The sequence below is a fragment of the Aspergillus sclerotioniger genome (assembly GCF_003184525.1).
Source record: "Aspergillus sclerotioniger CBS 115572 chromosome Unknown BO94scaffold_36, whole genome shotgun sequence".
Taxonomy (NCBI): domain Eukaryota; kingdom Fungi; phylum Ascomycota; class Eurotiomycetes; order Eurotiales; family Aspergillaceae; genus Aspergillus; species Aspergillus sclerotioniger.
This window is the reverse complement of record NW_020291026.1, coordinates 103,554-130,421: the sequence shown is the minus strand read 5'-3', so window position 1 is coordinate 130,421 and position 26,868 is coordinate 103,554. Positions and strand designations below refer to the sequence as shown.

Here is a 26,868-nt window from a genome sequence, read left to right as displayed (position 1 = left end):
TACGTTCGAGTTTGCAGTACAGTCTGGCTGATTTGGTGATGCGATGAGGCAGTTCTCTAGTGCTTTTGAATCCGATCGAGCTGTACTTAAACCACAAACAGATAAGAAAAGATAAACACCTGCCAGAAACCCGATATGATGACTCCGAAACGCCAGATGCGAAGTAAGAACACAAAAGAAGAAGATAGAAGGGTTTTCTGGGACGAAGTAAAGACCAGGAATCTATTGCGAGCCCCAAGCATGGCCAGTAGTGTGCAAAGAGCCCAACAGTGTTCTGTATTTTTCCATGAAAGGGTGGTTTCCACCTCGCAGGCTGTTCAACAGCAACATGAAGTCTTCTGTTAGGGTCTTGGAGAGCGCTTGACTGTCAGCCGTTGGAACCTGGGCATTTGGCATCGTTCTGGCGGGCGATGCCACCGTGATACCCTTAGCGAGAGGCATTTGGACATTGAACAAGACGCTGATTGCACCGACTGCGATGTCGTACAACTTCTCGACCTAGTATTGTGAGTAACTGCAACAACGATTCCTGAGGCTTGTACATACAAGGCCTATTCCATGCGCTTCCATGGAGCTCAACCGCAAAGACCGACAGATGTCAAGTGTCTCCTTTGCAATGGAGATGGCGTAGTTGAGGCTAAGTTCATGGCGTTCAGATGCAGGCCGTAGTAAACCATGGGTCGAACAGAGCACCCAAATGCGGTTCTGAAGCCATTTTTTCGTGATGAAGACATCTGCACATTGTGTTTCCCTTAAACCTATCGCCGGCCGGTTGCCCTGGTTCCCGCCGAGGGCTGACTTGGAGCGTTCAAACCAGTCGTATCCCTTAAATCGCTCAGACTCGCTGACACGGCTGAGATTTTGGTGAATCGACAAAGCCTTGGCTTCTGTGAGCTTCTCGCAATAACCGGTATTGACGTTGCACCGCTGGTTCCAGCAATCGACAACATCCTCATCAATCGCATCGAATAACTCCATCAGACGTGCGAGTCCCATCATTCCTTCGGCGTCCTTTTCGTTGTGAACAATGATGCCAGAGACTAGACTATGGGTGGCGCTGTGGATAAAATCATGCACGGGTCGCATACTAAATCCCGGTCTGCCCCAAAAGGTAATCGGATGTCTTCGTTGTAATGCATAAGCTCTGTATATTTTTGCCAGTTAGTGATTGATCTTGGAGATGGCCCAATTACTATGTATAATACCTCTCCGTGATTGACAGAACCGAATATGTCCGTAAACGTTGCCCCTTTTCATCACTGGGAAGATCTCGGTAAGACTCCGGATTGTTCAGTCCCAGTGTAGCAGCAAGATCAAGGGCCTCCCTCAGACGGAGCCATGCGGCGTTGTGCTGATTGCTGCCAAACAAGCACCCGAACAGGTAGAAACTGGTAAGAACGGCCTCAACCGTTGGGTGTTCCCCGAAATCAGAACAGCTTCGCATCTTGGTCGCTTCATTCATCATAGACCGAGCCTGGCTGGCTCGGGAAGAAGATGTCGGTCGCTCGTCTATCTCGATGGGTTGGGTAAGAGAAAATGCACACAATGCAAGAAGCATTGCACCGAATTGCGAGTTCCTGCGGTGCTCCTGGGACAGCATTCGGATGAATAGTGATGATCGGTTTAGCACCGGTAATGTCGGATGTAGACGATCAAAGTAAACGTCAATCCAGGGAATCATGTTTGCTTCCACAATGGACGAGGGCCACACCGTATTCGTCTCGTTCGACTGCGGATGCAGGACATTCGCACTGGACATGGGTACACTGGCGGCCTCCACTTGATGTGACTGCAGGCCTGTAGACGCAGCTTCTGTTTGTATGATAGATGGGAGTGAGGTTTTTAAGTAGATGTTGCTGCCCGGGAAATCAAAGATGGGCACCTGCGCATCCAGCGTATCTGGAAGCCAGTACTCCACATCGTTGCGCTCATTCCAGCTGACGCCACTAGTACTATGGGACTCGATTGGGGAAGCCCCGGCACTCCAACCGGGCGCAATTTGAGCTGGTGCCTGGGGAGGAGCAAGCTCAACGGGGACAGTGCCCTCACTATGCATGGGCCAGTGTGCAGCATCCTGCATTGGTTGAACGGTATCTGAGCCCCCATCTCCTCGAGACGACGAGTCCGTCTGATAGGTGAAGCCCCCTGGGAGCGGATTGGAAGCTACTACATGATTCTGAGCACCACTCAAACCCGATAGTTGGGTCTGCTGCTGCCGGATCTGGGACACACGACTTTTGATGCGCGACAGATTGACAGGATCAGACTAATGGCCTCGGATGTACTCAAGATAAAGGTAGTCGGTCAAACTCACTGTCCAGTGGGGCCCCGTTTCTTCTGTGGTTGATAAAAGGTGCAGTCAAAGCCCATGGAGACACATGCCCGGCATGGCTGGGATAGACTACACTGCAGTTACTAAAATGATTAGCTCGCAGGGCCGGAGCATAGAGTTTGAGTGGAACAAGGGGCCTGAAAGGAAAAAGCAAACAGGGGATGAAGGTCGGAGGTACTCCGAATGTAGAAAATAGAAAAAAATTAATAGATACTTGCCTTGATCTTGCGGAACTTGCATTGGTCGCAAGCTCGTTTCGCAATTGCGCCGGAGGGCTTCTTTCGGGAATCGGTGCGGATGGCACCGGTCATCGGTGATGCTGCGGCACCAGAGCTCGGGGGGTTCATGGTGGCATGTCCTCCTCAATTGGGCAGGGAATTGGGGGGGGAATTAGTAATCGAGGAACAAATTGGAGGGCATCGGACAACACCGTGACATCTCAGAGCCAAAGCATGGTCCTACGCCATTCGAGACTGTTCCAACATGCCACGAATCTGTTGGCAGTGATTTGAGCCGTCGGCAGTTGAGTGAGGAGAGATGGAGAATCAACTGAAAAGCTGGCCGGCCGCGGAGGCCCCGCGGCCCAGTGAGTGGTCCCTCCCCTCGAAACCCACTTTTCGGTTGGGAAATCCAATCCTCCGTCGTACTTCCCTTGGGAACGGCGGCAACCTCAACGAGTCAGTCCCATTGTCAGTCTGGGGAGCTCAAAGATAGTGGCATTTGGCCGGTTTTATGTTTTGGATCCTGGGGAACATATTTACCGTGGGTTGCATCCCAAGGGCAATGGCTTCTGCATCGTGCAACCATAGGATCACCCCATCGGGTCCGCTTCAACGATAAAATAAAAATAAACACACAAAACACTCAGGCTCGCCAGTTGATCACCGATCCGGCGGAAATGCTTCCGTCCAACGGTCAAAACCACCTATGCCCTTATCGGGATCTAGGTATGCAAGGTCTTCCCTATCATGGCTTGATACTCCGCCCGAATTCCTTCGCTGCTAGCTCTGACCCATGGTTGACCCCACCCTCGACTAAGTATCTCTCTTTTACTCTTCTGCTTGGTTGCTACCGTATCTAAGACCCGGAAGGCGGTATTTCAGGCCCGCAGATGCAGAGAGAGATAAGTCCTGGTCTACGGAGAAGATAATAACTGATAGCACTGATATATATAAAGAGCAGGTGACATGCGCGTGCACCTGAACTCCGATCATGTTTAAGTCAATGGAAATCTCTATCACCCGTCCTTATTAAACTCTCTATACCACCATAATGGGAAGCCTTCAACCATGGGAACAAATCGTCTCCCAAAAACGCTCTTCAAGGGACAAGCTCCTGGAACCCTACCTCGTTAACGATGTCAATCAGCGTGTTCCCCAGGTGCTCTCTGTTCAGGAGCGCTCTTGTGTCAAAGAGGATCCAGCGGTTCAAGAGATAACTGATATTGACAGCATTCCCAGACTGTTCGAGCTCCTAAAGACCGGCCAATACACAGCTGAACAGGCAACCTTGGCTTATATTAAGAGGTATGCAGACAACGTTATCTACACTGACCGGGTTATTTATCAAGTATTGGCTAAATCATGTTAAACGTTAACTAATTTCTTTTCTCCAATGCCAGGGCTGTCATAGCTCATCAACTGGTGAGGAATTCCCCCATAATATGCTTGTTGATAATATCAATACTGACAAAAGTGAACCGGCAGACAAACTGCCTCACCGAGGTCGTCTTCGAGGATGCGTTGAAGCAAGCCCGACAATTAGATCACGACTTTCGGCAAACTGGTCAAGTCAAGGGGCCACTGCACGGTATTCCGGTCACGCTGAAGGATCAGTTTGATCTTAAGGGTGTCGACACTACACTTGGCTATGTGGGCCGTTCTTTTGCGCCCGCTACGGAGGACGCAGTTCTCGTCCAGATGCTGAAAGATATGGGTGCTATCGTGCTAGCGAAAACAAACCTGCCCCAGAGCATCATGGTTCGTGTCCCTTGATCTCAGCTAATAATAGAAGTCCAAGTATTATTAACCTGTCTTTAGTGGGCGGAAACAGAAAACCCTCTCTGGGGGCTGACGGTCAACCCACGGAACCCTGGGTTCACACCGGGCGGTTCCACCGGAGGAGAGGCCGTCCTGCTGGCCCTGCACGGCTCCATTCTAGGATATGGCACGGATATCGGTGGCAGTGTGCGGATCCCGCAGAGTCTCATGGGTCTCTATAGCCTAAAGCCCACCGTACGTCTCGCGACCTAGCAGATCTAGAAGACTTACCAAGCCTCGGTAACTTCACTGACAAACCAGACAGAGCAGCAGACTTCCGTACCACGGCGTGCCTGTCTCAACCGAGGGACAAGAACATGTCCCCTCTTCCGTCGGCCCCATGGCAAGAGATTTATCGTCCCTCTGCTATATAAGCCGACTGGTCGCCAATGCTCAGCCATGGCAGTTGGATCCCAAATGCGCGCCCCTTCCCTGGAACGAGAACTCATTCCAAGAGATTCAGAACCGACCTCTGGTGATCGGTCTAATTCTAGACGATGGCGTGGTGAAAGTCCATCCTCCCATCGAAAGGGCCCTTCGGGAGCTCTCTGCAAAGCTGGAAGCGCAGGGCCATGAACTAGTCCCATGGGACGTTTCCGATCATCTAGATTGCATCCAACTGATGGACGCCTTTTACACCGTGGACGGTGGTGAAGACATCCGTCGTGACGTGGAAGCCGCTGGCGAGTCTTATATTCCCCACGTGGAAGCATTGGTGAATCGCGGGAAGCCCATTTCCGTTTACGAGTACTGGCAGCTGAACAGGAAGAAAGTCACTCTGCAGAAGAACTATTTGGATAAATGGAATGCAGCTCGCTCCCCATCGGGAAGACCCATTGATGTACTCCTGGCCCCGACGATGTCCCATCCTGCCATCCCACACCGAGGCCTGCGATGGGTTGGATATACTAAGATCTGGAACTTCCTTGATTACACCGCTGTCACCTTTCCCGTGGACCAAGTGAGGGCCGAGGTGGATGAACTGCCAGCAGACTACCAACCGAGGAACGAGCTAGACGCATGGAATTGGAGCCTCTACAATGCAGAGACCATGAATGGCCATCCGGTTAATCTCCAGGTTATTGGAAAGAAGTTGGAAGAGGAGAAGGTGCTAGGGGCCGCGACTGTCATTGAAAAGATCTGGAGGAGCTAGTAGTTCTTGATCACTCGGATACCATGATCATTGCACATACACAAGTCACTCCGTGATCATTTAGCCTATACTTAGTGAACCAATGATCTATCCAGTACCCCGTACCAATGCTAGAGCAACCCCCCCCCCCACTTTTCCACGAGAACATACCCCAACCGGGCCGTTGGAGTCATGTCAGAAGTGGAGGCCGCCATTTTTGGAGTAAGCCAGGGTATCCCACCGATCGGGACATAGCAGCCACCCACCGTAGTATGATGATATCTAATACTTGGTAGTAATGGGCATAACTTTTGAATGAAGTGGGACACTGATAAGCCTGATCTGATACCTACCTAGATACTGAGGTCTCGTCCAGCTCGGCCTAGTTATCGCGGCTTATCTCCGGTCATTATCAAAGGCCCGAATTCGGTACCCCTCATCGTTCCCCTCCCCATCGACTATATAAAAGATAATAGCCAGAAGGGAGAGACTTTAATCCTGGTTCGACTGCATATACCTCCCTGATTTTCCCAATATTATCCTTTCAGTTACCACCCCTCACAAACAACTCTAACATGGGCAAGAAGCGCGTTCTAGTCAGTTATGGAGTCGATATCGATGCCGTAGCTGGTTGGCTGGGATCATATGGCGGAGAGGACAGCTCTAGCGATATAAGTCGAGGTAAACCATGTTGTTGAACCAATTTACCACACCCAAATCCAGATACAGCCCCTCAAACTTTACATGCCCAATCCACTCATAATTGTTGATCACAGGTCTCTGGGCCGGTCACATCGGCACGACCCGCCTCCTCAAACTCTTCGAGAAATACGGCATCAAAGCCACCTGGTTCATCCCAGGACACAGTCTCGAGACTTTCCCCGAGGAGTGTGCCATGGTCCGTGATGCCGGCCACGAGATCGGACTTCACGGCTACACGCACGAAAACCCCTCCGACATGACCATCGAGCAGCAACAGGATATCTTAGACAAGACCTACCACATGCTGTACGATTTCTGTGGCAAGCCGCCGCGGGGTATTGTTGCGCCGTGGTGGGAGACCAGCAAAGAGATGGCAGATTTGCTGCTCTCGTACGGTATTGAATACGATCATTCCATGTCGCATCACGATTGTCAGATGTATTGGTTGCGGACGGGAGATACGTGGACGAAGATCGATTATACCCAGAAGGCGGAAACGTGGATGAAACCGTTGGTGAGGGGTCAGGATACCGGGCTGGTGGAGATCCCGGGGAACTGGTATATTGATGATTTGCCGCCGATGATGTTTATCAAGTCGGCGCCGAATAGTCATGGTTGGGTAAATCCAAGGGACGTGGAGGATATTTGGAAGGTTTGTGGTTTCTGATCTATATGGTTATTCAGGGATTGGAGATACTGATCATTTGGTGGCAGGATCATTTTGATTACTTCTATCGTGAGTACGATGAGTTCGTCTTTCCGATGACTATCCATCCTGACGTGTCGGGTCGTCCACACGTCCTTCTTATGCATGAGAGGTGAGTTGCTGGCTTATTTGTCTTTGATTGTGAGATGTCATTGGCTTGAATGCTAACTTGGTTAGAATCATCGAACACATCAACAAGCACGACGGTGTGGAGTGGGTGACATTTGAGCAGATGTGCGACGAGTTCAAGAGCAAGAACAAGCCGCCGGAGGGCGCAAGGATGCCTGCTCCTCCTATGCCGCCAAAGAAGTGAAATCCAGCCTTACGAGCCGGGTCGATTGTGTTCAATAGTGAATGGATTGCGTACACACCAGGAGGTCCGCGGTCCAGTGTATGAGATAGGAGTCTAATAAACGATACCTGGATATTATTCTCATGACCACTTCAAAGTAGAAAAGCGTTGATATCATATGCTAAATAGGACTTGGCATCACCCTGCTCTGTGAACGCCCCAAACACCGAAATATGCCTGCATCTATTTTTCATCCACTTATTTTAATTTCAGTTCTGTGGCGGCTCAAATAGCTGAGGCTTCATGTTGACCCTGCAAAGCTTCGCAACGCAGCCGCTTAACTGCAGCAATGACTGTACACCGTCCAGGATGCGCATGTGTGTGAAACCGATCTCCCGGATGAATTCAAGTTTCGAATGTTCCGACAGGGTGGGGATAGTCTTGGTGACTCGGAACATGGTGCTAATGATATCATGAGAGGAATATCCCAGATCCCTAGAGGTTGAGTGAGAACAGACCCGAAGAAGGCTGCATAGCGTGAGCGCACTAGAATTGAACACATACCACAGTTCACTGAGTGTCTCTAAGGCCGCATCGACCTTGCCTTCCCAGCAAGCCTTGATCATTGCCTGGACCTTGATCGGATGCGGGCTGTCGACCACCCTAAAGACGTTGTCCCCACTGACGAAGCCAAACCCCGAGCATGTACTTTGCAGATTGTTGATGGCCTGACGCATGTCTCCCTCGGCACTGAAGACCAACGCGGCGATTCCTTCTTCGTTATGTTCCACTTTCTCGGCGTCGCACACCTGTTTTAGGCGCTTGACGATTTGCGCATCGGTCAACCGGGCATAACGTAGGATCGCGCATCGGGACTGAATCGGCTCAATAATTTTGTTTGACTGGTTACATGCGAACGCAAATCGGGTTGTTGACGAGTAGATTTCCATCGTACGCCGCAGCGCTTGTTGGGCACCTGATGTCATACTAAACCGTCTGTGAGCCGGTAGAACTGGCTATGCAGCTCATTCTTCGATACGTACCTGTCCGCTTCATCGAGAATGACAAGCTTATGACGACCGGCCGGTAGCGTGACTTTCTTCTGTGCGAAACCTTTGATTCGATTCCGTACGACATCGATACCTGTAGATGGTTAAATCCTACTGTTGTCTCCTTCTAGTGGGCTGCAAATGAACCTCTCTCATCGCTAGCATTGAGCTCCAGAACTGCCTCCTTGTATGCATCTCCCAGTAGCTGTCTTGCCAAGCACAGAATCGAGGTTGTCTTTCCAATACCGGGCATGCCTGAGATGATAACATGCGGCATATTGCCATCCTTGGCGATGATTTTCAGACGCTCAACAGTTTCTGTGTTTCCGACAATGTCATCAAGGAAAACCGGGCGATATTTCTCCACCCTATCCGTAGGATTTTCTCGTTAGATGCGAGGGTTTAAACCAGCTGTGATGCCGGGCCTGCTGTACGTACCATGGCAGTTCATAATCGGGAGGGGCCCCAGTCGTCTGCGCTTTGAGGCCATTGCGGGAGGCACTGGCGGAGGATTCGGCTTGTGCCATGGCGGAGAATAGCCTATTATAAATTATATTCAGTCTCGAGTTGAATGGGTCGTTGTGTACTGATCCAAGAGCAGTCGCGAAAGTGCTGGGGATGGATTAAGATTGGATGGGCGGGAGACGCGCCAGAGGCGGAGACGCGTCGGGATGCGCATTTGGCCTAAAGGAGTACTCGTCGCGCCGCCAACCCACCCTTTCAGGGTTGGGTCGGCCACAGCTCGACGAATCCCCTTGGCTCAAGGAATCGGTCACTTTTATATGTGATTCCCATATAAAAGATACTTTTAGAAAATCTTTAATAACTCAACCATTACAAAAGCTGTGGTTTTCAAATTTTGATATAGATTTTATATTTATATTATTTACTACTAAATATAAAAAAAATTTAGAAAATTATATCAGATTATAGAAATACTTGATTTCGTGCTTGATTTATAGACTACTTTTCAGTTTTTTGCTAATATGAATTGGAATTCAGGATTTAATGTTAAAAATATTCTAGTATATATAAGTTTAAGATTCTAGCTATATTTTTATATCAAAATATCAAGGCTCCGGACTATAGTGGTTGAGTTATTAAAGATTTTCTAAAAATATGTTTTATATGGGAATCACATACAAAAGTGACCGATTCATTGAGCCAAGGGGATTCGTCGAGCTGTGGCCGACCCAACCCTGAAAGGGTGGGTTGGCGGCGCGACGAGTAGTTATTGTTCGCCGGGCCTGAGGCGCTCAGCAACTTGGGGTTGGAATGGTCCCGATATTATCTATATGCAGGAGAACCATGTAAGCTACGTTCCTTTTTGTCGTTTCAGCCCGGTAAGGTATGGATCTACCAACTTGAATCCTCTCAAACCTGCATTAATCCGCAGAGGTAGCCCAATTGATGGGCCTCCTGGCAATGCCTCGGACTTCCGCCTTCAGCACTCCACTTTCATATCATTTAGCATCGTTCGTCCACGTCCCCCACCCTCCAGGCCATTCATGATATTGTTCCGAGCCAGCACATATTATCCTCACTCATCCCATTCTCTCTCGAACAACCATCCCCCCATTTTTAACACACTCAGCCGGTCCCTCCAGAAGCTTGCTACAACGTTAACCTTACCACTACTACCACCACCTCCAGTTTCCCTACATACTTATGTGTCCATGACACAGCTATAGCTGGCCGAGATCCAAACCCCTAAACATATTAATTAATACGAGCGAATATCCTATATTCACTTATCCGACTATCTTCATTCCACGCCATGGGAACCTCCGTCCGCCGCAATCTCTTCCACCATCACCTCAGCAGACGCGCTGGCTCGACCGGTCCCGCGGGTTCCGCTGCGCATAGTAGCACCAGCAATGGGACCTCCAACCTGTCTACACAGGTGCTGCAGCCCGCTTCATCCGAAGCTTCTACATGCTTGAGTTCCGGTTCCATTGACAATGGGGAAATCGTGGTCAAGGACAAGAATGGCAGCTACAAGCTCGATATTCCCGTACTCCCACCCTTGATTGGAGAAGAGGGCGAGGAAATGGAGGGTATGGAGGAGGGAGGTGCCGGTGGTGGTTCTTCGAATGGACACGCGATGTCCGGACGTGAGAAAGAAAGTAAGTCGAAGTCAACCCGGTCCCCGAACGTCGAATCCAGAAGCGCTAATGACGGCGATTAGAAATGGAGGCGAACCTGGTGGAGATGATGTACCGGAATCGCAACAGACGGATGAGCAGTGAGCCAGCTGGTGAGCCCCATCACCCTCGAGATGAAGACTTATGCTGTTGCGCGATTTGGCTAATGTTCCTAGAAATCCTCACCCACATACACCAGGGCCTTCGAAACAAGGTCGCCGCCTTGGAGGAGGATAATTGGATGTACGAGGCTGAAGTTGACTCGAGGGTCTAATCATTCCATTCGCGCCCCGTTTGTCTATATTCATTATTATGCATGGCGGAGGATGTGATCAAATTACATTCTTTATATCGCCAGAATGCCCGGCAAAGTCTTAGTCGAGCTCCAGACTCGCAGGGGGCGCTTCCACCCTCTTTGATCCCCCTCTGCCCTGAGGTGCCCTCCGAGCACCAGCGTTATCCTGACCGCCACCAAAAAGCATACCGCTCATCATATCCAACAGGGGGTTGCTCTGCCTCGGGACCTTGATTGCGAAATACTGTTCGCCAAGCTGGGACAGTGCATCGTCCCAAAGTCCGACATCTCTGATCTGGGATGCATAATGCGCAGTCAACTGCTTGAACAGATCCGAACTACCACGCTGGATTGTGAGAAGCAGCATGCTTATGAAGTTGACCAAGGCCAGTGCGGGGAAGACTCGTGCGTCGGAACTAGCGCTGCTGACCTCTTGCACACCAAGTGAGGGGTTCGAGGAGGAAAGCTTTGACGTGAAGATAAGGAAGGCTTTGTTGGCGCTGCGAAGGTTTCCGATCAAAAGGTACGGGAATACTGCGCGAGATGCATAGATTGCCGCCGTGTGCGGTTCGTCATGGGTGTACCACTCGAACTCGAGTTTAGCCAGAGTCTCGGCGGATTCAGAGGTACCGAAGATGAGATGCTTCTCCGCGTCATAGGGTTCATGGTCTAGAAACATCTATCAGGAAAAGGCCCTTCCATCCAGAATCAATATGGGTCCGCATACCTTCCGCATATACCGATCCAGCGGCATGATGCAGGTCGGGGTCGCCTCTTTCCAAAGGTCCGAATCGGCCACTCCAGCCGATGATTTCCTGAATAAACCTTCTCCGAGTGGGCTCTTCGGATGGGAATTCGTGCAGAAGTTCGATTAAGCGCTCTATACGTAGAAAAGGAGCCGTCAGCCACCCCGGTTATTCCAAAACATGAAAGCCATCGGCCATTCCACGCTGCATCGAGTAAAATGGAACAGGCTGCGTAGGGACTTACTCTTCCGCGCCCGCCCTTCCGTATCGTCGTCCCCTCCAGTAATCTCCCACCCCGCCTTTGTGTAGACCTCGACCACCAGCATGATCGCCAAATCTCCGCCACTAGCAGAAGCACCCTGCTGAGATCCAGCCCTCAGAAGAGCAGTGGCGCCGCCAGCCAGGATCTCTGCTGCCGCATTGTAGTTGGCTTGTTTGATGTATCGCGCAGCGATGACCCGCAGTTGCTGGTGAGCTTCGTAGTAGGCACCAGAAGCGATCCTGCAGGAAAAGAGCCAACGTATTAGTTGTCGTGTTTTCCGAAACGTCTCAAAATCTAGCTATATAATATGCGTAAGATCCAGAGTGGGTTGACTCACTTTTCTTGTTGTCGAGCAATCGTCTTGTCGATACGTGAGGTCATCTTGAATGAATCACCAGGGGTGACAATTAAATCGGAGATGGACTGAGAACGGGAGGCGTGGTAGATCGGTACAAGCTACAGCACATGAGTCCAAGAAGAAACCAAATGGCGATGACCACCTAATCCGAAACGCCTACTCTGAGGTATGGTTGACGACGTCAAGCAACTGTGGCCGGGAAGTCGATAGCGGGCGACTTTTGGTGGGGACGCGCTTCGGTTCTTCCAGACGGCGGAGCAGCTGGACTACTGCAGCCATGAACTACTCCGGACTTCTGGCTATCTACTACGTCTTTCCTCCCCGGACTCTCCAGCTGCAGGAACCCTACCTTTCTAGCTACCTACCTTGGAGCTAGCAGCTGTCGGGTTTTATCATTGGGTTCCTATGATCTTCATTCCTGCTGTATCTCTTGCCAAGCACGCGCACGATAGAATAATATTTACCCCGGGTGACCTTCCTGCGCGTTTTCATCCATTTCCCACCCCTTAGGTAATTCCGCAAAGCCATGGACCGCAAGGCTTTTGATATTCAGCCCATTGGCCGCTTCTACGAAGCCAGTGCTGCCATCCGGCGTCCAAAGGTAAGCTTAGTATATCCCCTACTTGATACCTGAATCGCAATATAACCATCGCCCAGGAAATCGCATGTTTCTCTTATGATGACGAGCATAAGTTTCACCTTGGGGAGTCATCCATGAAATACTATTATCCGCCACCTCTTCCTGCGGATCTTAACCGTGGGTTTGAGTCTTTCCAGAAGTTAGATGATTCCGCCGATGAACATCTTGATGCTTTGCTAGAGACAATTATGGCCCTAGAAAAAGAAACAGCGAAGCAATGCGAAGCTGATATTGTTACCTGGAGAGGTATGATGACCAAGGTAGATATCGCCACTCGAACTGCGATCACATAGGCCTGAAAAACATGCTCATTCTCCGTCCACGTCTAGATCCTTGCCGCTCCATTTGATCACTTAAACGGGTGTGTATATTCTAGTTGACCGTCTATCACCCCGGCCGTTGACGCGCGTATAGATTTGAAATGAATGCGACCTGTTTCCAGGTATGTAGATGACCGTCACTCAGACTTTGGCTCCACCCGTTAACTCTTTACTCCCAGGGAACTATGTGTGTGCTTTCAAGCCCTCCGTGCCTATAGACTTCTGATCCTGACAGCCAGCCAGCTTTATTGAAGAGAACAACAGCTATAAGAATGAGCAAAAGCAGATCCAAAAGAATCAGCGAATGCCTCCCGGGATGGCTTCCCAGGAGCTGATGGCCTACTGGGGTAAATGACACCCCCTCTAACTTGGAACTGCGTACTGACCGACTTAGGTTATAAATTTGAAGCTTTGTCTGTCCTTAACCAGCCGTGGGATCCAACTCCTCGCAAAGAGATTGAATACCGTGAAGAGCTCGTCGTAAACAACAATGCTCAGTATTGTTCCGTGGTCCGCACCGCCATAGGCCGCACACGGCTAGTCATCGGTGGAGAGGTAGATGCCGGTACGTCATAAAACTGTATATCTTCTCATTGCGAGTGGTTATATACCTGATAGTTCATTCTAATGCTCTCTCACTCTCTCCAGTCTGGGACTGCAAACCTGGTCGAAAGGAAGACCCTATCCATTGGGTGGAACTCAAGACCTCGGCCGAGATAAGGAATGACCGGGACATGGTCAAATACGAGAGAAAGCTCTTAAAGTTCTGGGCTCAATCATTCTTGCTCGGTGTACCCAAAATTATCGTCGGCTTTCGTGACCAGCAAGGCATTGTCCATCGTCTTGAGGAGCTTGAGACCGCCTCCATACCAGCAAAAGTCAAGCAGGTTGGCCGAGGAACTTGGGACGGAAATATTTGCATCAGTTTTGCTGCTACATTTCTCGAATGTACGAAACCCCATCCTTGTTCCGTCATTAAAGATAAAGAAGAGAGATCTAAACTGACCGGTGCAGGGCTCAAATCCACCATCCATGAAGAAGGCACCTGGAGAATACGCAAACGCGAGAAGTCGTCGCTTATCGAAGTCTTCAAACTGGAAGAGAGCGGGACTGGTGATATCATCTCCCCGGCTTTTTCGGCTTGGAGATCTAAAAAATGAGCCATGCAAGCGCTGGACCATTGGTTCCTCCCTATCTCCAATGGTCCAGTATATATGGACTGCTCCACGAAGGAAGAGAATGTGACCACCAAAGCAAATTCACATACGCGGTAGAACTGCATTCTACGTCGCTAACTTGACAGGGACATGCATAACTTCTTGACTTGATGCGTGACTATTTGATTACGACATTTGCTACTCCGACTTGGTCTTTGGGTGCCAGCGATCATTGAGTGCTGATTAAGATGCCCGGTGCAACCCGCTACTCCCTGATGATCTACACTTGGATGCATTCGCTGCCTAGAATCTTAAATTCGTGGCCAGGAAGCTTTGCATGTTCTATGCCAGCCTTGGCCGACTTGCGGATCATCATAAAGATTTCGTTTCTACTGTAAGCCGGAGTCGTCTACTTGACTGCGCCTGCTTTCAGCAAGGTATGTATTGACATTTGCGATGCAGACATGTTGATTTACGAGTATATACTGAGTCGGATCATCGCCCTAGATAGTCCCAGGTGTCTCGCAGATACCTCTATGTTGCCATTCGTTGCGCCTCGGTCCACTTGGCGTTTATACTGGTGTAATTGTCTATCTTCTATGCCAAAGGGGGCGGTGCCCTCATATCTGCCTCAGTAGCGCATCCGCGATCCTCTTCCTGGACGTCCTTTAGCTTTTCTTGTCGCCTCCGTAGAAAGTCATCACGGGCGGCCCGCTTGGCCGCACTTTTGAGAGCTCTTCTATGGGCGTGTCCGTTGATATGGATCTGCCACTGCTCTTCACCGGTCATTGTCTTGCGGCAAACATCACACGTCCTGCATTTTGCTATAGGCGCTGACTCCTGCGGTTGCGCCTCTTTGGCGCTCAGAACTGTTCTTGCAAGTTCCGACAGCGACTTCGGATCGGGGGTCGGCTCGTCATTTAGTAAAGCACGAACAAGACGTTCAGATGGTTCCGTGATGCTCTGCTCCCATGCGTCGACGTTTGTGCTATCTAGAAGGTAAAGACGGTTGGTCGAACCAGCATCTGCAAGGGCTTTCCATAACTTGTTTCGAATCCATTTAATCTGAGACACTGCATACTGCCGCGTTGCAGTTTTTATCGACTCGACACCGGATCGCCTGAGAGTCTCTAGCCCGGCCTCATCCACTGAACCAGTGTATAGCGCCTCGAAATAGGGCGCTAGCTCCTTGTAGCCGATAGACACCCACACACCGCGGGTCTGGTCGACTGAGACGCCTTGAGCTTTCCTCTCCCGAAGATAATCCGACATGTGTCTTGCCTCTGCCATCAGCCCTTGCTCTATCATCCCATCTACGCGTTTGTCCAGTCGATTGGTGAGCGTTTCCTTCTCCGAGTGTACCCAAAATACCATGGTCGGAAATCGTAACTGACCGGCGCCCGCAAGGGACGAGTCACAGGTCATGGCTGCTTGCTTCGTCCGCTGTTGCTCTGCATAGACCTCGGACGCGGGCCTGCCGGTTTGGAAATAAATCTCTAGGGAGCGACGAATCTTGCGCGTTTCATTCGGATGCCATCGATTGGCCATGACCGGGTCGACCTCTCTCAATTTCTGTAGGACCACCTCAGTGGGCGCATCGAGGATGGGCCATTTGGTGGAGGAGTTCAGGTCGTTGTCCTTGGCCACGCGATCGGCCGCCTCGTCTTCCACATCTCCCGAGGCATTCTCCTCGCCAACCAGCTGGTCCTTGAAAAGGACTGCCTGTGTGTAGTAGTGAGTTCCGCCGACCAGGACGGGAACTTTCCCTCTGGCATGGATGTCCTCGATGAGTCGGAGACTTTCGTTCCTGAATCTACCCACCCACCAGGGTTGTTCCTCCAGCTCAACACAGCTAATTAAGTGGTGCGGGATTCCGCTTCGTTCCTCGACGGGGATCTGGTTGGTGATGATGGGGAGACCACGATACATCTGCATGGCATCGCCATTGATAACCTCTCCATTAAACCGCAAGGCCAGATCCACTGCAAGCTAACTGCAGTCATCAGTAAGTGACGTTCGGGAAGACGTGTAGATGTGAGGACCTATGGCTGGACCTTCTCACCTTTGACTTGCCCGTGCCTGTCGCACCGACGACAGCAATGATCGGATTCATGAAGGAGGGGCGCTGGAGAGATAAAAAAGGCCGGAGACAGGTGAGCATCGAGGATTGCGACAGGCCACAGTTAGCATATTTGCCTGGTGAAGTCCATCGGGCGGGAAACCGCGAGTTGATCGACTCGGACTGGGCTGATCGAACTAGATGCTGAGGGGAGAGGCTGAGAGGCCAAAAAAAATTGCCGGCAAAATTCCCCTCCATCATTACCTCATCAGCCATGCCGCCATCCATCCACATGTTTCTTATCTTCCACTTCATTTCCACGCCTTCATTCGTTGACTCGGGACAGAAGGATCAAAAATTTACCTAGATTCGATTTAAGCTGCTTTGCGCAGTCTGGGTTTAGTGCTCATTTGTAGCGAATACGACGGAATATGCTCGGGCTGGTTGCATCGATAGTTGAGCATTCTCTCGAATATATTTACTACTACAATCGCGTTCCCTCTTTTCCTCTCATTGCTCCCCACCCGATCACCGACTCTACCCCTTTGTCTTAATCATGGCACACAACAACAGTCCCTCGCCCTCAATCGAGGTCAAGAACCTATCTTTCAAATTCCCCGACGGCTCCCCCGGCTTGACCGACGTCAATCTTCAAGTCCCCGCAGGCAGTCGCACTTTGCTCATCGGAGGTACGCCTATCTCACTCTTTGCAAGTATCCCCAGCCATGCACCCACTAACACCTCAATAGCAAATGGCGCCGGAAAGACCACCCTTCTCCGCCTCCTTTCAGGCAAGCGCCTAGCTCCCACAGATACCATCACCGTGGCTAGCAAAGACCCCTTCAAGGACGGCCTAGAAGGAGTTACCTATCTGGGCATGGAATGGGTTCTCAACAACATCGTTCGCTCGGACATCGACGTGCCGACGCTCCTCGCCTCCGTTGGCGGCAACGCCTACCCAGACCGCCGTGATGAGCTTGTCGAAATCCTCGACATCGACCTGCGGTGGCGCATGCACGCCGTCTCAGACGGCGAGCGTCGTCGCGTGCAGCTCGCCATGGGTCTCCTGCGTCCCTGGCAAGTCCTCTTGCTCGACGAGATTACCGTCGATCTAGACCTGCTCTCCCGCGCCAACTTCCTCGCCTTCCTTAAGCGCGAGACCGAGTCCAGACCCTGCACCATTGTCTATGCTACACATATCCTAGATAATTTGTCTCTGTGGCCCACTCACCTCGTCCACATGCATCTGGGCACCGTCAAACGATGGGGCTCCATCGAGAAGTTCCGGGAGGAGGTCAAGGAGTCTTCCCAGAATAGTCAGTTGGGTGAGCTCGTGCTCAAATGGCTCAAGGAGGACTTGAAGAGCAGGGGTCCCCGAAACGGGTATCAGGGTCAGGCCAAGACCTATCCGTCCCTTGACGGGCTGGGTGGGTACGGCTTGGAAAAGAGACCTGATGCGTGATGCATGTGCACTCATGATCGGGGGTTTCCTTTGCTTTCTTCATCTATCTACTCTTTTTGATTTGTTGTTGTTTGCGCCGTTCAACATAATTGGTCCAACAGCCATCACTAGATATGCATAGCAGGGGTTCAGGGCATCATTCAACTTTTGGAGTTCCTAGATCGGGCGTATACATTCAAAATCCCCGGAATCTTGTCTTCTTTCAACACTTCCAGCAATTTCAACCCATGGTATGTCATTTCCCTGTTTCATTGAATTGGTTCTGTACATACATGACAGCTTGGTTATAAACCCATATCCGAGAAGCTATATATGCGGGTTGAGGTGTCCTCACTTGCCACAGCAAGCGCAAAACCACCTGTCTCTTCTTCGGGTGTCGGCCGCCAGGATAGCTGCGTGATCGTCTTCGAAGGCGATACAAGTTTGTCGACGTTCGACAGATGAATTGCCTCCAGACTCTCGACGGCAATCCGGTAGACAGACAATTCCCCACTTTCTTCACCCGCAGCGAGGATGAAGTAGCCCTTGTAAACGTTCGAAAGGAACCCGATGGCGGTGACGGGCGTTTTCAGCGGAATGGTGGACTTGCACTCGAACGAACTTTCATTCTTTCGCCATAGTTTCACTGACTTGTCCCGGCCAGCGGTTGCGAAGATGGATGTTCCCGACTCAGGCGCCCATGCGGCATCAAGAATCATCCGGGAGTGGCCCTTAGGGTTCGAAGTCAAGAGTGAGAATGTAGAGATGTGCTGCTTGCTGCGCTCGTAAACGGCCCATTGCCGGTCACGCCCAACGCTGAGAAGGTAGCGGTCGTCGCTGGAGAATTTGAGACCAGTGATGGTCAACGTGTGCGCGGCGAGAGATGGTCGAATTTCATGCCAGTCCGATGTGTCGTACAAACGCACCACTGCATGGTCAATCGAACTCGCCTTGCAAGCAGTGGCAATAAGTGTGCGGTCATGACTGACAGCCACAGCTGATATTTCGTATCCGTGCCCGTATAACTTTTCATGCTCCGGCCATAATGTGTGACGAGCCAGCTGATCCTCCAATGGCGGCTGGTTTGCCTCTAACAAAAGCGCCTGGTTTGCCTGGGCTTTGCCAACTTCTTCGCCCTCTGCTCCGTCTCCGCCTGCAGGAGCATCATCCGCAGGAGCCTGGTTGGATAATCCTAGGACAGGAATCTGCGCGGTGTCCGGCAGTGCTCCTTCGGTGGACTGCTTGAACCCTGAGAGTTGTTCCAGGAGCTGTACGATCGGTCCGGGTTCATTGAATACTCGCAAAAGCTTCTCGTCCGCGCCGGATACGAAACGGGCCGGTCCCAAAGTGTCCACGCAGTTTAAATCGTAACCATGAATCTGAGGTCGTGAAAACTCGTGCCATGACTTCAGTCCATCGCGCACCCACTGAGCATGGAGGCGTGTCGTTTGATCAGCACTTGTTGACAGGAGATATCCTCCTGTTGGCTCCCATTGGACTCCGTTGGCTGATCGCACATGTCCCGTAATACCCAGTGATTGCGCCCACATATCGGTTTCTGCATCATACGTCCACGAGCGCCAGCTCCCAGTGCGGCCCAGACTCACAGCCTGCTTGCCGTCTGGAGACCACAGACCTATCCAGAACCCACCAGTGCTCCCCGTAGCTGTGGTGGAACCTTTTTGGACACTGATCTCTCCCATTCGCTCACCCGAAAGCCACACCCCCGAAACCGGATCTTGTTCCCAGATGGTCAGAGTGTTGTCTGCTGAAGCTGTGAGGAGTTGTTGGCGCTCTGGATCAGGATTCCATGCAGTAGTGTAGACCCAATCCTCATTTCCGAACAGGAGAGCTTCGAATGTGACAGAGTATTTGGACCCCGCAGCCTCAAACTGATGGGCCTTGTTTGATAGCGTCGGTTCGAACCCGCCTAGCATCGGGTCGTCATCACACGCTGGTGTGGCAGGGACAACCTCCCCTCGTTGGAGTCGCCAGAGTCGAACATACTTGTCCTGACTAGCAGAGGCCAATAGCAGATCGCCAGTCTTGCTTTGCTTGTCCAGTGTAAAGGACAGGGAGCGCACCCAAGCCTCGTGTCCGGACAACACAGCGGAGAGCTTGAAATCAGGGTCGGCTGTAGCGTTTTCCGCCACATACACTTGCACAGCGTTGGTGGTCCCTGCAACTGCCAATGCCACAGGCCTGTCGTTCGACTCCGTTTGAAGTGGTGCCAAAGCCAAAGTCAATGGAAAAAAGCGTGGCTTCATGGGTATAGTCCTCAGCTGTTCGCCCTTTGGCTCACCCTGAGCACTTATCTTCCATATCTTCACGGTAGCATCTGCCGCGCCCGATGCGATAAGATCCAGCCCATCAGCCACGGCGATCGTATTGACTGAGCCAGTATGTCCTTCCAGAGTATGCGCGTGGACGAAATGGTGTGGATTGGCTGGTTCGGCGCGCCATAACCGGACCGTATGATCGACAGACCCCGTCAAGAGGAGTTTCGTTCCCGAAAAAGGACATGTGTAGAAGCGAACGACACTGACCTTATCAGTGTGGCCGACAAGAAGCGAATAGACCCCGCGCTGTGAACTGTCCTGCACACAGGTCACGGCGTCAGCCTCAACCCAGTCTTGAAGCAACACAAGTACCGCAAGGAATACTTACCCTAGGATCCCATAAGGCAACATTGTTATCTGCACCAAAGGCAAGCACGCCCAACTCGACGTCCCAGTCGGCGGCGGCGGGATGCCTATTGCCCCCGACGCTGATGTACTCGGAGGTAATGGAGACCATGAAGCTCGTCAGTCGGGACTCTAACGATCAAACCAGGTGTTTTTAATCCAAGCACAATGAGGCCAAGGAAACCAAGAATTAAGCAAGTGCGGGGTGGACTGGTCGTCGCCAACTGGTACTGGCTGTCGAATGGTTCGCACGGCTGACTTTTTGTGCCTGCGACTGGCGGCTTATCGATAAGAGCGGGAATCGCCCCCCCGGCCTCCCTGGACCCATCATCGCTTTTCTTTCGCGCCGTGTCCTGACAAAGTAACAAGCTTACATACCGCAACCCCGTCCCAATTTTTGTCTACAGATACTAGATATGGCTACGGATGCTGCTACCGGCTCCCCTGCGGTGGGCAAAGCTAGTATCGACCCCATGTCCATCACCGTTGAGTTCACGTTGAGTTTATCCTTGGAGCATTGCTATTTCCATGGCTGACTTCTTGCGATATAGAGGAGGCCTGGAGATCCTGTTTGCCAATGAGCGTAAGCATCACGTTACGCTGCCTTCGTGCCTCAAGGACGGCAGCCGCCCAACGATCAGCTTTCTCCTGAACTACCTGGTGGAGAACCGCATGAAGGATCAAAGGAAGGAATTGTTCATCCTGGAAGGCAATGTGTACGTTCACTACATGGAAGAAGAGAGTGGATTAATACTGATCTCTGGCGATAGGCGACCTGGTATTTTGGTCCTCATCAACGATGTGGACTGGGAGCTCGAAGGCGAGGAGAGCTACGAACTTCAACCGAGTGATAACATAGTATTCGTCTCTACGCTTCATGGGGGCTAGCGCCATCTACGTTCACAGTCGTACCGATGATACTCTTACGGTCAAGTGATCGCAGGGGACTATGTACAAGATGAAATGCAAGTCTAGACAACATCTTCCACGTGCTGCTGTGAGATCCTCTCGGGCTCCCGCGGGGTCCGGAGGCCGCTCTGCGGCGTTGCAAGGCCTTCCTTTGGACTTCCAAGTCCCCCAGCCAGTGGGGTCGTCATCCCACTCGGCGGGACGGGAATCTTGATGTCTTCGGGCGAGCCGGGGATGATCTCTTTGGGAAGACCAGGAATGTGGATTCTGCGTGCCTCGTTCTGATAGCTTTCGGGTATTATCTGGAGAAGTCAGTTAAATGAGGTGCTCAACTCCATTAGACCTTTAGCAATGGGCTCACTTCAATTATTTCGTCCCGTGGAAATTCCAAGAATGGGATATCGGCTGCATTGCATGCCATCAGATAACCATAAAGAACCCTTAATACGCTCTCGTGCGCAATAATCAAGAGATCGTTCTGTTCGCGTTCGAGCTCCAGGATAATCGGCTCAAGTCGCACCGCAAGGTCATGATATGACTGCCAGTCCAGTCAGTTAGGAATGCTTCGTGATTAAAATGAGACAAGGTAATAATCACTTCTGCTCGCGGGTACCGATGATGATAGGGGTCAAGCTCATGCTTGGCCACCTCGTCTGGATACTCCTCACGGATTCGCCTTTCTGACATCTTCTCGCATACCCCGGGGTTCAGCTGGCTCATCTGGGATCGCTGCCGAACTTTGTATCCTGTTTCATGGAGATACTTGGCGGTCTCAACAGTCCTCCGTCGTGTAGATGTCCATACTGTCAACGGCTTCAACTCATAATCTTTCTCGCCCTGTTCGGTCATAGCCTGTCTTTCAGCTTCCCTGTGCTGCAGCAGACATTCGGTCATTTTCTTCGCGTAATCCTCCCCTTGCTCAGACAAAGAGGCATCTGTTTTGTAAGAGGGCGCTTCCAGTGAAACGCCGGCCTAATAGTTCATATTGCCGTCAGTAAGCCAAAAATAACCTGACCCAATATGCATCAAAATAGGCAGACCCACCCTGGCGAAGTACGTATGCCTAGACTTGATATGGAGGTTAAGGAGGTAGAAGACAATGCGATTAGAAAGATAGCCAAAACTTCGGTTGTTTACGATCAATCGTTCGCCTGCGTTCATCATCTAGTCGACGATTAGCGAAAGAGAGTCCATGGTAAGTAAAACGAATGGCAGCAAATACCTTGATGTAATTGAGGTCCGTCTCTTCCATTGTTTGGAACTGAGGAATACGGGCGGCTATTCTGGTCAAATAATGTTTGACTGCGTCTTCCGAAGACCACCCTACGTACTGCCAACGGTTGAGTATTGTGCGATAGGAAGGAAGGTCGATGCAGCTATACATACGTCTGGTGAAGATATCTTGACCCTCCGGACATTCTCCTCAATAATGCGTTCGTCATCACACCATGACTCAATGAACAGTGTCTGATTGTCAGAGGTAGCGAAATCAGCGTGGCGCAACAACACAGAGAAGGATTTGACATACTTCTATATCATGCTTGGCAAACTCCTTTGCGAGTGACCGTCGTCCCGAAGCGATGGGATTGACAGCATCATAGATAGCTATCTGCCCATTCTCGTGATTCAAAAAATGATATATATCCTCACGGCATCTCTTCACAATCTTCTGTCTTAAAAGGACCGAAGATGCCGATGCTGAGCTCAATTAGCCGACAAGGACCTCTTATCAAGCCTACAGCCATTCAAGCCGGGTTATAGTTTGTTGGAGCAGAGGCAAAGTCATCACATACCGTTGACGAAGAAGTAATCATCGGGAATGTCTTGACCGTAAGGGATAGTAGCACGCCGATAATCTCCTAGATGAAATATTCTTGTCTTCACGCCCAGCCTGTGATTATCTTAGTCCCAAGTCTGGCAGCGCTATAAGCATGACGTCGAGTGTATTTACCATCGAAGGTAACGCGCCAGAGCCACGGAGATATGTCTGGGAACGGGTTAGTAAACCAGAGAATCCATCACGCACGGGTGCGGTCAAACGAACGTCTTGCCTCTTGCTGGTAGTCCTACAGTGATGATGACAATCCGACCGGAGTGGAAGAGTCGGCCGGACTCGGTGCTGTAGAGCTGCGCGGGGGCTAGATCGGCCTTCTCGGGCAAGTCATGGATCGCATCCACAAATGTGGATGACTTCCGCCGGAACCGCGGGGAATTGGCGACGATGTCCGCAGTTCTGAACTACGTTAGAGCATGTGGGAATCCATAGCGGAAGATTCTTCAATATCTCATGTTGTTCTCTGGGTTCCTGGCAACGAATGGGAGAAGAAACGAGAGGGGCTGGGAAGGATGGGTTGAGCAGAGCTTACAATAACGTATCCATGGCAGTGATAGTGGAAGCCTGGAATGGATAGGCCGGGGACAAACAGAAAGGCAGACACGAGGGTCGAGGAGGGGTAAATAGATAGATGGATAGATCGATCAGTCGACCAGGAAGGTGATCAGGTCATCCAAGTGACGAAGGTTAGGAGCCGCTGCGCCGGGACAGGGGAGCAGGTCAGCCCAATTGGGCGGCAGCAGAGACAAATCAGGTCGACGACAGCCGGAGCAAAAAGAAGTACTAGTAATGATGACTACTTAGTAGTAAGTAGTAAGTACTAGTAGTTCGGCTATAGGTAGGTAGGTTGCGTTGTAGGTGGTATAACTATAGACCGATCCACACCCGATTGGTTGCTATCATCCCACTGGGAGGAGGTAGAATAGAATGGAGGTACTACTACTACTCCCAAGATAGATGATAGTAGTACTGATGATGAAGAATGGCAGGGCAACAATAACTCGAGCTCCAGGGTAAAATAAAAGGTGAAGAACCGCCCAAGTAGACGATACTCGATCACCTGTCTGTCAAGGTAAAACACCCTCGTCCTTTCCCCTCCCCCAAGCGCGCCGAGGAGATTATATCATCGCGGCCAAACTGAAGATCCTATCCCGGCCAGGCCCGAAGCAGGCTAGTAGTAGTGCTACGGCGCACCACAGCGCCGGCTACGCGCAGGCCGGGCGGAAAGGCGCCAGTGGTGACTTTTTTCAAAGCCGAAAGCTCTGGTAAAGAACGCCTTGACTGACTTACCTATCCCCCATCCCCATCCCCAATCCCCCTTCCATCGGCTTTGGTGTCTACCTTCTCTTCCTTCGCCCAGAGCAGGTCGGACACTGCCCTTGAAGTCAACACAGCAAGAGCGTCGTGTCATCACCCACGTTGCTCTTTGCCTCTTTTACGTTCAATTTCCCGGGCTGGTCTCAACAAGGTCTCTACCCTTCTCTGCCCCCAACAAGAACGAACCGCGTATAACGGCCAACCTCCGTCTCCTCCCCGTCCATTATAGCGACCTTTATTCCTTCCTCAGACATCACAATGGCCGACTCTCTAGCTCTGCCTTCCTTTCTCACGGACAATGCCGTGGGCGCTGCTCTCAAAGATGCATACACCTCGTTCTCAGAGCGCAGGGCCGCCCTCGGTCTTCCGAATCCAGGCACCCTGGATAATATCTCCCGTGAGGTTCAGAAGGATGTTCTGCTGTCCAACTTCATGTTCACTGGTCTCCGGGCGGACTTGACGAAGGTCTTTGGCATGTCTCCTCTGTTCCGTGTGTCGCATGCGTTCTCCATGGGTGGTTCCAGCAACATGCCCCCGTACAACTTCTCGGCCATGTACGGAAGTCCAAAGGTATGATGCAATTGTTATGACTTGCTCGGGTATATGCAGTGTGTGGATGGCTAAGTATGGTCTTGTGAAAATTTAGGTCTTTCTGCAAGGCAACCTGGGAAGCGATGGGGGTCTCGCTGCTGTCGGCAATTACCGTTGGACCCCCAAGTTGGTTACCAAGACCAATACCCAGGTCATGCCCGGTGGCCAGGGCCTGATGCAGATTGACAATGACTACACCGGCGATGACTTCTCCGCATCTCTCAAGGCATTCAACCCTTCTTACTTGGAGGGAGGTCTTACCGGAATCTTCGTCGGAAGCTACCTCCAATCCGTTACCCCCGGCCTGGCTCTTGGTTTCGAAGCGATCTGGCAACGTCAGAGCATGGGTGCTCGTCCAGAGTCTGCCCTTTCCTACGGTGCTCGCTACAAGACCGATGACTGGATTGCCAGTGCTCAGCTGCAGGCTCAGGGTGTCTTGACGGCCTCTTACTGGAAGAAGCTTTCCGAGCGGGTCGAGGCTGGTGTTGACATGAACCTCCAGTTTGCTCCCAACGCTGCTGCTGCTCTCATGGGCGGACCTAGCAAGGAAGGCACCACTGCCATTGGCGCCAAGTACGACTTCCGCGCTTCCACCTTCCGTGCTCAAGTCGACAGCACTGGAAAGGTCAGCTGCCTTCTCGAGAAGCGGATAGCTATGCCTATCGCTCTTACTTTTGCTGGCGAAATTGACCAGGCCAAGGTGAGTTCCACTTCCCTATAATGCCCCGAGATCTTGTTATAAGTTTCGTCACTAACCTGTCTCGTCTCTTTAAGCAAACGGCTAAGCTCGGTCTTGCTGTTTCCCTCGAGATCGCTGGCGAGGAGCTGATGGAGCAGCAGGAGAAGGTCGAGCCTCAGGACATGATCCCTCCGCCTTTCTAAGCACGCCCTGACGTGCAGCTGGGACTAATGGGGCCCACGCGATAGTGGGAGGATAGAGCTATTGCTCCGCATCCGCCCTCAGCTTATACCTTTTCATTATCTGTTTTAGTAGCTCTTCTCTCTCCATGTGCATGTTTGGACGATGGTGTATGACATCGGTTATCCCGACGAATGCGGTTTGCTAGTCCAGGGAGGCAGTCGTTTGGCGCCACGGAACCAAGTTTTGTATAGATCCATCTTCGGTCCAGTCGAGATATCTCTTCGATTTTTATGCCTTCATCTATGAATGTTCACCCGAGTCGTCTTCCTGTTACTCTACTTTTCTTTTACTTTTTTATCTCTCGACGGCGATCTTGGCTGATGGACAGGGCTGCTAGGCATGCATGGAAGCATCTTCTGCGGAAAGCCGTTGCTGTTTGTTTTAAACGCATCATAGATGGGGCAATGTAAAACAAGTTCTGCTGCTCATGAAATATACAGTCTTGGGATGGTCTTGTGCCGAAGGAGCTTACATATACCTATATTAGCCCAAGACTTTCAGAAATGGATGGTGTGAAAGCAGACCTTTATGAGATTGATTGATCGTACTGAAGCTGAAATGAAGGAGCATCCAGTCCGTCGGGTATATCATACGGCTTGAGGCGCCCATGGGATAACGCGAAGTCACCGGGCCTTCTTCGTGCTAGTCGTAGTGAACCGTTAAGAGCAAAGGATGCCGGAGAGATTACCGCTGTGCTGCAATCTCGGTGGACAGAATGGTCTCACGGACATGTTCTTCGCATACTCCGTACATTGATCATCGCTAGCTACTGGCCCTCATGACTGCTCGAGATTATTGCCAATAGCTGTTGGAGAGAGGCATTCGATCATTCGTGGCAAGCCCAAAGCAGGGAATCTAGAGAAAGGGAGACGGACAGAAGGTCTGGAACCATACTCGTCGTCGTGACCACGAGATAGATAATGGTGAATACTCCGGA

General features: G+C 51.2%; 11 protein-coding genes across 11 annotated transcripts; 6 read left to right on the top strand and 5 right to left on the bottom strand.

Annotated features, from left to right (window-relative positions):
* Nucleotides 1-60: 60 nt before the first annotated feature.
* BO94DRAFT_259089 (CeGAL family transcription factor) lies at nucleotides 61-3,141 on the bottom strand. The gene is made up of 5 exons (XM_025606473.1): nucleotides 2,551-3,141; nucleotides 2,315-2,406; nucleotides 1,206-2,234; nucleotides 547-1,144; nucleotides 61-498 (listed from the first exon to the last, which is right to left on the bottom strand). Exons 1-5 carry the CDS (start codon nucleotides 2,677-2,679, stop codon nucleotides 223-225), a joined length of 2,124 nt encoding a protein of 707 aa, XP_025462926.1. The 5' UTR covers nucleotides 2,680-3,141; the 3' UTR covers nucleotides 61-222.
* Nucleotides 3,142-3,604: 463 nt separating this feature from the next.
* Nucleotides 3,605-5,524, top strand: BO94DRAFT_550349 (amidase; the record flags this gene model as incomplete). Its single annotated transcript, XM_025613489.1, has 5 exons — nucleotides 3,605-3,858; nucleotides 3,954-3,975; nucleotides 4,039-4,311; nucleotides 4,372-4,566; nucleotides 4,637-5,524. The coding sequence occupies 5 exons, from the start codon at nucleotides 3,605-3,607 to the stop codon at nucleotides 5,522-5,524; spliced, it is 1,632 nt and encodes a 543-aa protein (XP_025462925.1).
* A 316-nt stretch (nucleotides 5,525-5,840) lies between these two features.
* On the top strand, nucleotides 5,841-7,322 carry BO94DRAFT_539472 (polysaccharide deacetylase family protein). The gene is made up of 4 exons (XM_025612709.1): nucleotides 5,841-6,184; nucleotides 6,280-6,857; nucleotides 6,920-7,023; nucleotides 7,089-7,322. Exons 1-4 carry the CDS (start codon nucleotides 6,079-6,081, stop codon nucleotides 7,222-7,224), a joined length of 924 nt encoding a protein of 307 aa, XP_025462924.1. The 5' UTR covers nucleotides 5,841-6,078; the 3' UTR covers nucleotides 7,225-7,322.
* On the bottom strand, nucleotides 7,143-8,862 carry BO94DRAFT_539469 (replication factor C subunit 4). The gene is made up of 5 exons (XM_025612708.1): nucleotides 8,691-8,862; nucleotides 8,400-8,620; nucleotides 8,247-8,346; nucleotides 7,768-8,190; nucleotides 7,143-7,698 (listed from the first exon to the last, which is right to left on the bottom strand). The coding sequence occupies exons 1-5, from the start codon at nucleotides 8,777-8,779 to the stop codon at nucleotides 7,473-7,475; spliced, it is 1,059 nt and encodes a 352-aa protein (XP_025462923.1). The 5' UTR covers nucleotides 8,780-8,862; the 3' UTR covers nucleotides 7,143-7,472.
* Nucleotides 8,863-9,555: 693 nt separating this feature from the next.
* On the top strand, nucleotides 9,556-10,720 carry BO94DRAFT_259012 (uncharacterized protein). Its single transcript, XM_025606472.1, has 4 exons — nucleotides 9,556-9,600; nucleotides 9,906-10,378; nucleotides 10,441-10,509; nucleotides 10,573-10,720. Exons 2-4 carry the CDS (start codon nucleotides 10,030-10,032, stop codon nucleotides 10,668-10,670), a joined length of 516 nt encoding a protein of 171 aa, XP_025462922.1. The 5' UTR covers nucleotides 9,556-9,600; nucleotides 9,906-10,029; the 3' UTR covers nucleotides 10,671-10,720.
* Nucleotides 10,670-12,278, bottom strand: BO94DRAFT_539466 (protein GET4). The gene is made up of 4 exons (XM_025612707.1): nucleotides 12,037-12,278; nucleotides 11,682-11,938; nucleotides 11,419-11,571; nucleotides 10,670-11,360 (listed from the first exon to the last, which is right to left on the bottom strand). Exons 1-4 carry the CDS (start codon nucleotides 12,078-12,080, stop codon nucleotides 10,771-10,773), a joined length of 1,044 nt encoding a protein of 347 aa, XP_025462921.1. The 5' UTR covers nucleotides 12,081-12,278; the 3' UTR covers nucleotides 10,670-10,770.
* A 221-nt stretch (nucleotides 12,279-12,499) lies between these two features.
* BO94DRAFT_258852 (DXO/RAI1 family decapping nuclease) lies at nucleotides 12,500-14,344 on the top strand. Its single transcript, XM_025606470.1, has 9 exons — nucleotides 12,500-12,658; nucleotides 12,715-12,957; nucleotides 13,027-13,058; nucleotides 13,112-13,139; nucleotides 13,197-13,204; nucleotides 13,261-13,364; nucleotides 13,412-13,582; nucleotides 13,666-13,965; nucleotides 14,032-14,344. The coding sequence occupies exons 1-9, from the start codon at nucleotides 12,584-12,586 to the stop codon at nucleotides 14,175-14,177; spliced, it is 1,107 nt and encodes a 368-aa protein (XP_025462920.1). The 5' UTR covers nucleotides 12,500-12,583; the 3' UTR covers nucleotides 14,178-14,344.
* A 286-nt stretch (nucleotides 14,345-14,630) lies between these two features.
* Nucleotides 14,631-16,434, bottom strand: BO94DRAFT_539464 (tRNA dimethylallyltransferase). Its single transcript, XM_025612706.1, has 2 exons — nucleotides 16,237-16,434; nucleotides 14,631-16,167 (listed from the first exon to the last, which is right to left on the bottom strand). The coding sequence occupies exon 2, from the start codon at nucleotides 16,107-16,109 to the stop codon at nucleotides 14,772-14,774; it is 1,338 nt and encodes a 445-aa protein (XP_025462919.1). The 5' UTR covers nucleotides 16,110-16,167; nucleotides 16,237-16,434; the 3' UTR covers nucleotides 14,631-14,771.
* Nucleotides 16,435-16,449: 15 nt separating this feature from the next.
* On the top strand, nucleotides 16,450-17,837 carry BO94DRAFT_258855 (putative ABC transporter). The gene is made up of 2 exons (XM_025606471.1): nucleotides 16,450-16,922; nucleotides 16,983-17,837. Exons 1-2 carry the CDS (start codon nucleotides 16,790-16,792, stop codon nucleotides 17,693-17,695), a joined length of 846 nt encoding a protein of 281 aa, XP_025462918.1. The 5' UTR covers nucleotides 16,450-16,789; the 3' UTR covers nucleotides 17,696-17,837.
* A 142-nt stretch (nucleotides 17,838-17,979) lies between these two features.
* Nucleotides 17,980-23,647, bottom strand: BO94DRAFT_560305 (6PF2K-domain-containing protein; the record flags this gene model as incomplete). The annotated part of the gene is made up of 18 exons (XM_025614143.1): nucleotides 17,980-19,604; nucleotides 19,626-19,728; nucleotides 19,759-19,977; nucleotides 20,005-20,271; nucleotides 20,342-20,490; nucleotides 20,543-20,676; nucleotides 20,795-20,817; nucleotides 21,348-21,569; nucleotides 21,629-21,805; nucleotides 21,865-22,239; nucleotides 22,312-22,431; nucleotides 22,490-22,597; nucleotides 22,654-22,734; nucleotides 22,796-22,965; nucleotides 23,061-23,158; nucleotides 23,219-23,254; nucleotides 23,312-23,500; nucleotides 23,634-23,647. 18 exons carry the CDS (start codon nucleotides 23,645-23,647, stop codon nucleotides 17,980-17,982), a joined length of 4,110 nt encoding a protein of 1,369 aa, XP_025462917.1.
* A 1,029-nt stretch (nucleotides 23,648-24,676) lies between these two features.
* Nucleotides 24,677-25,891, top strand: tom40 (TOM complex pore protein TOM40; the record flags this gene model as incomplete). The annotated part of the gene is made up of 3 exons (XM_025615983.1): nucleotides 24,677-24,988; nucleotides 25,065-25,709; nucleotides 25,784-25,891. The coding sequence occupies 3 exons, from the start codon at nucleotides 24,677-24,679 to the stop codon at nucleotides 25,889-25,891; spliced, it is 1,065 nt and encodes a 354-aa protein (XP_025462916.1).
* Nucleotides 25,892-26,868: the final 977 nt, after the last annotated feature.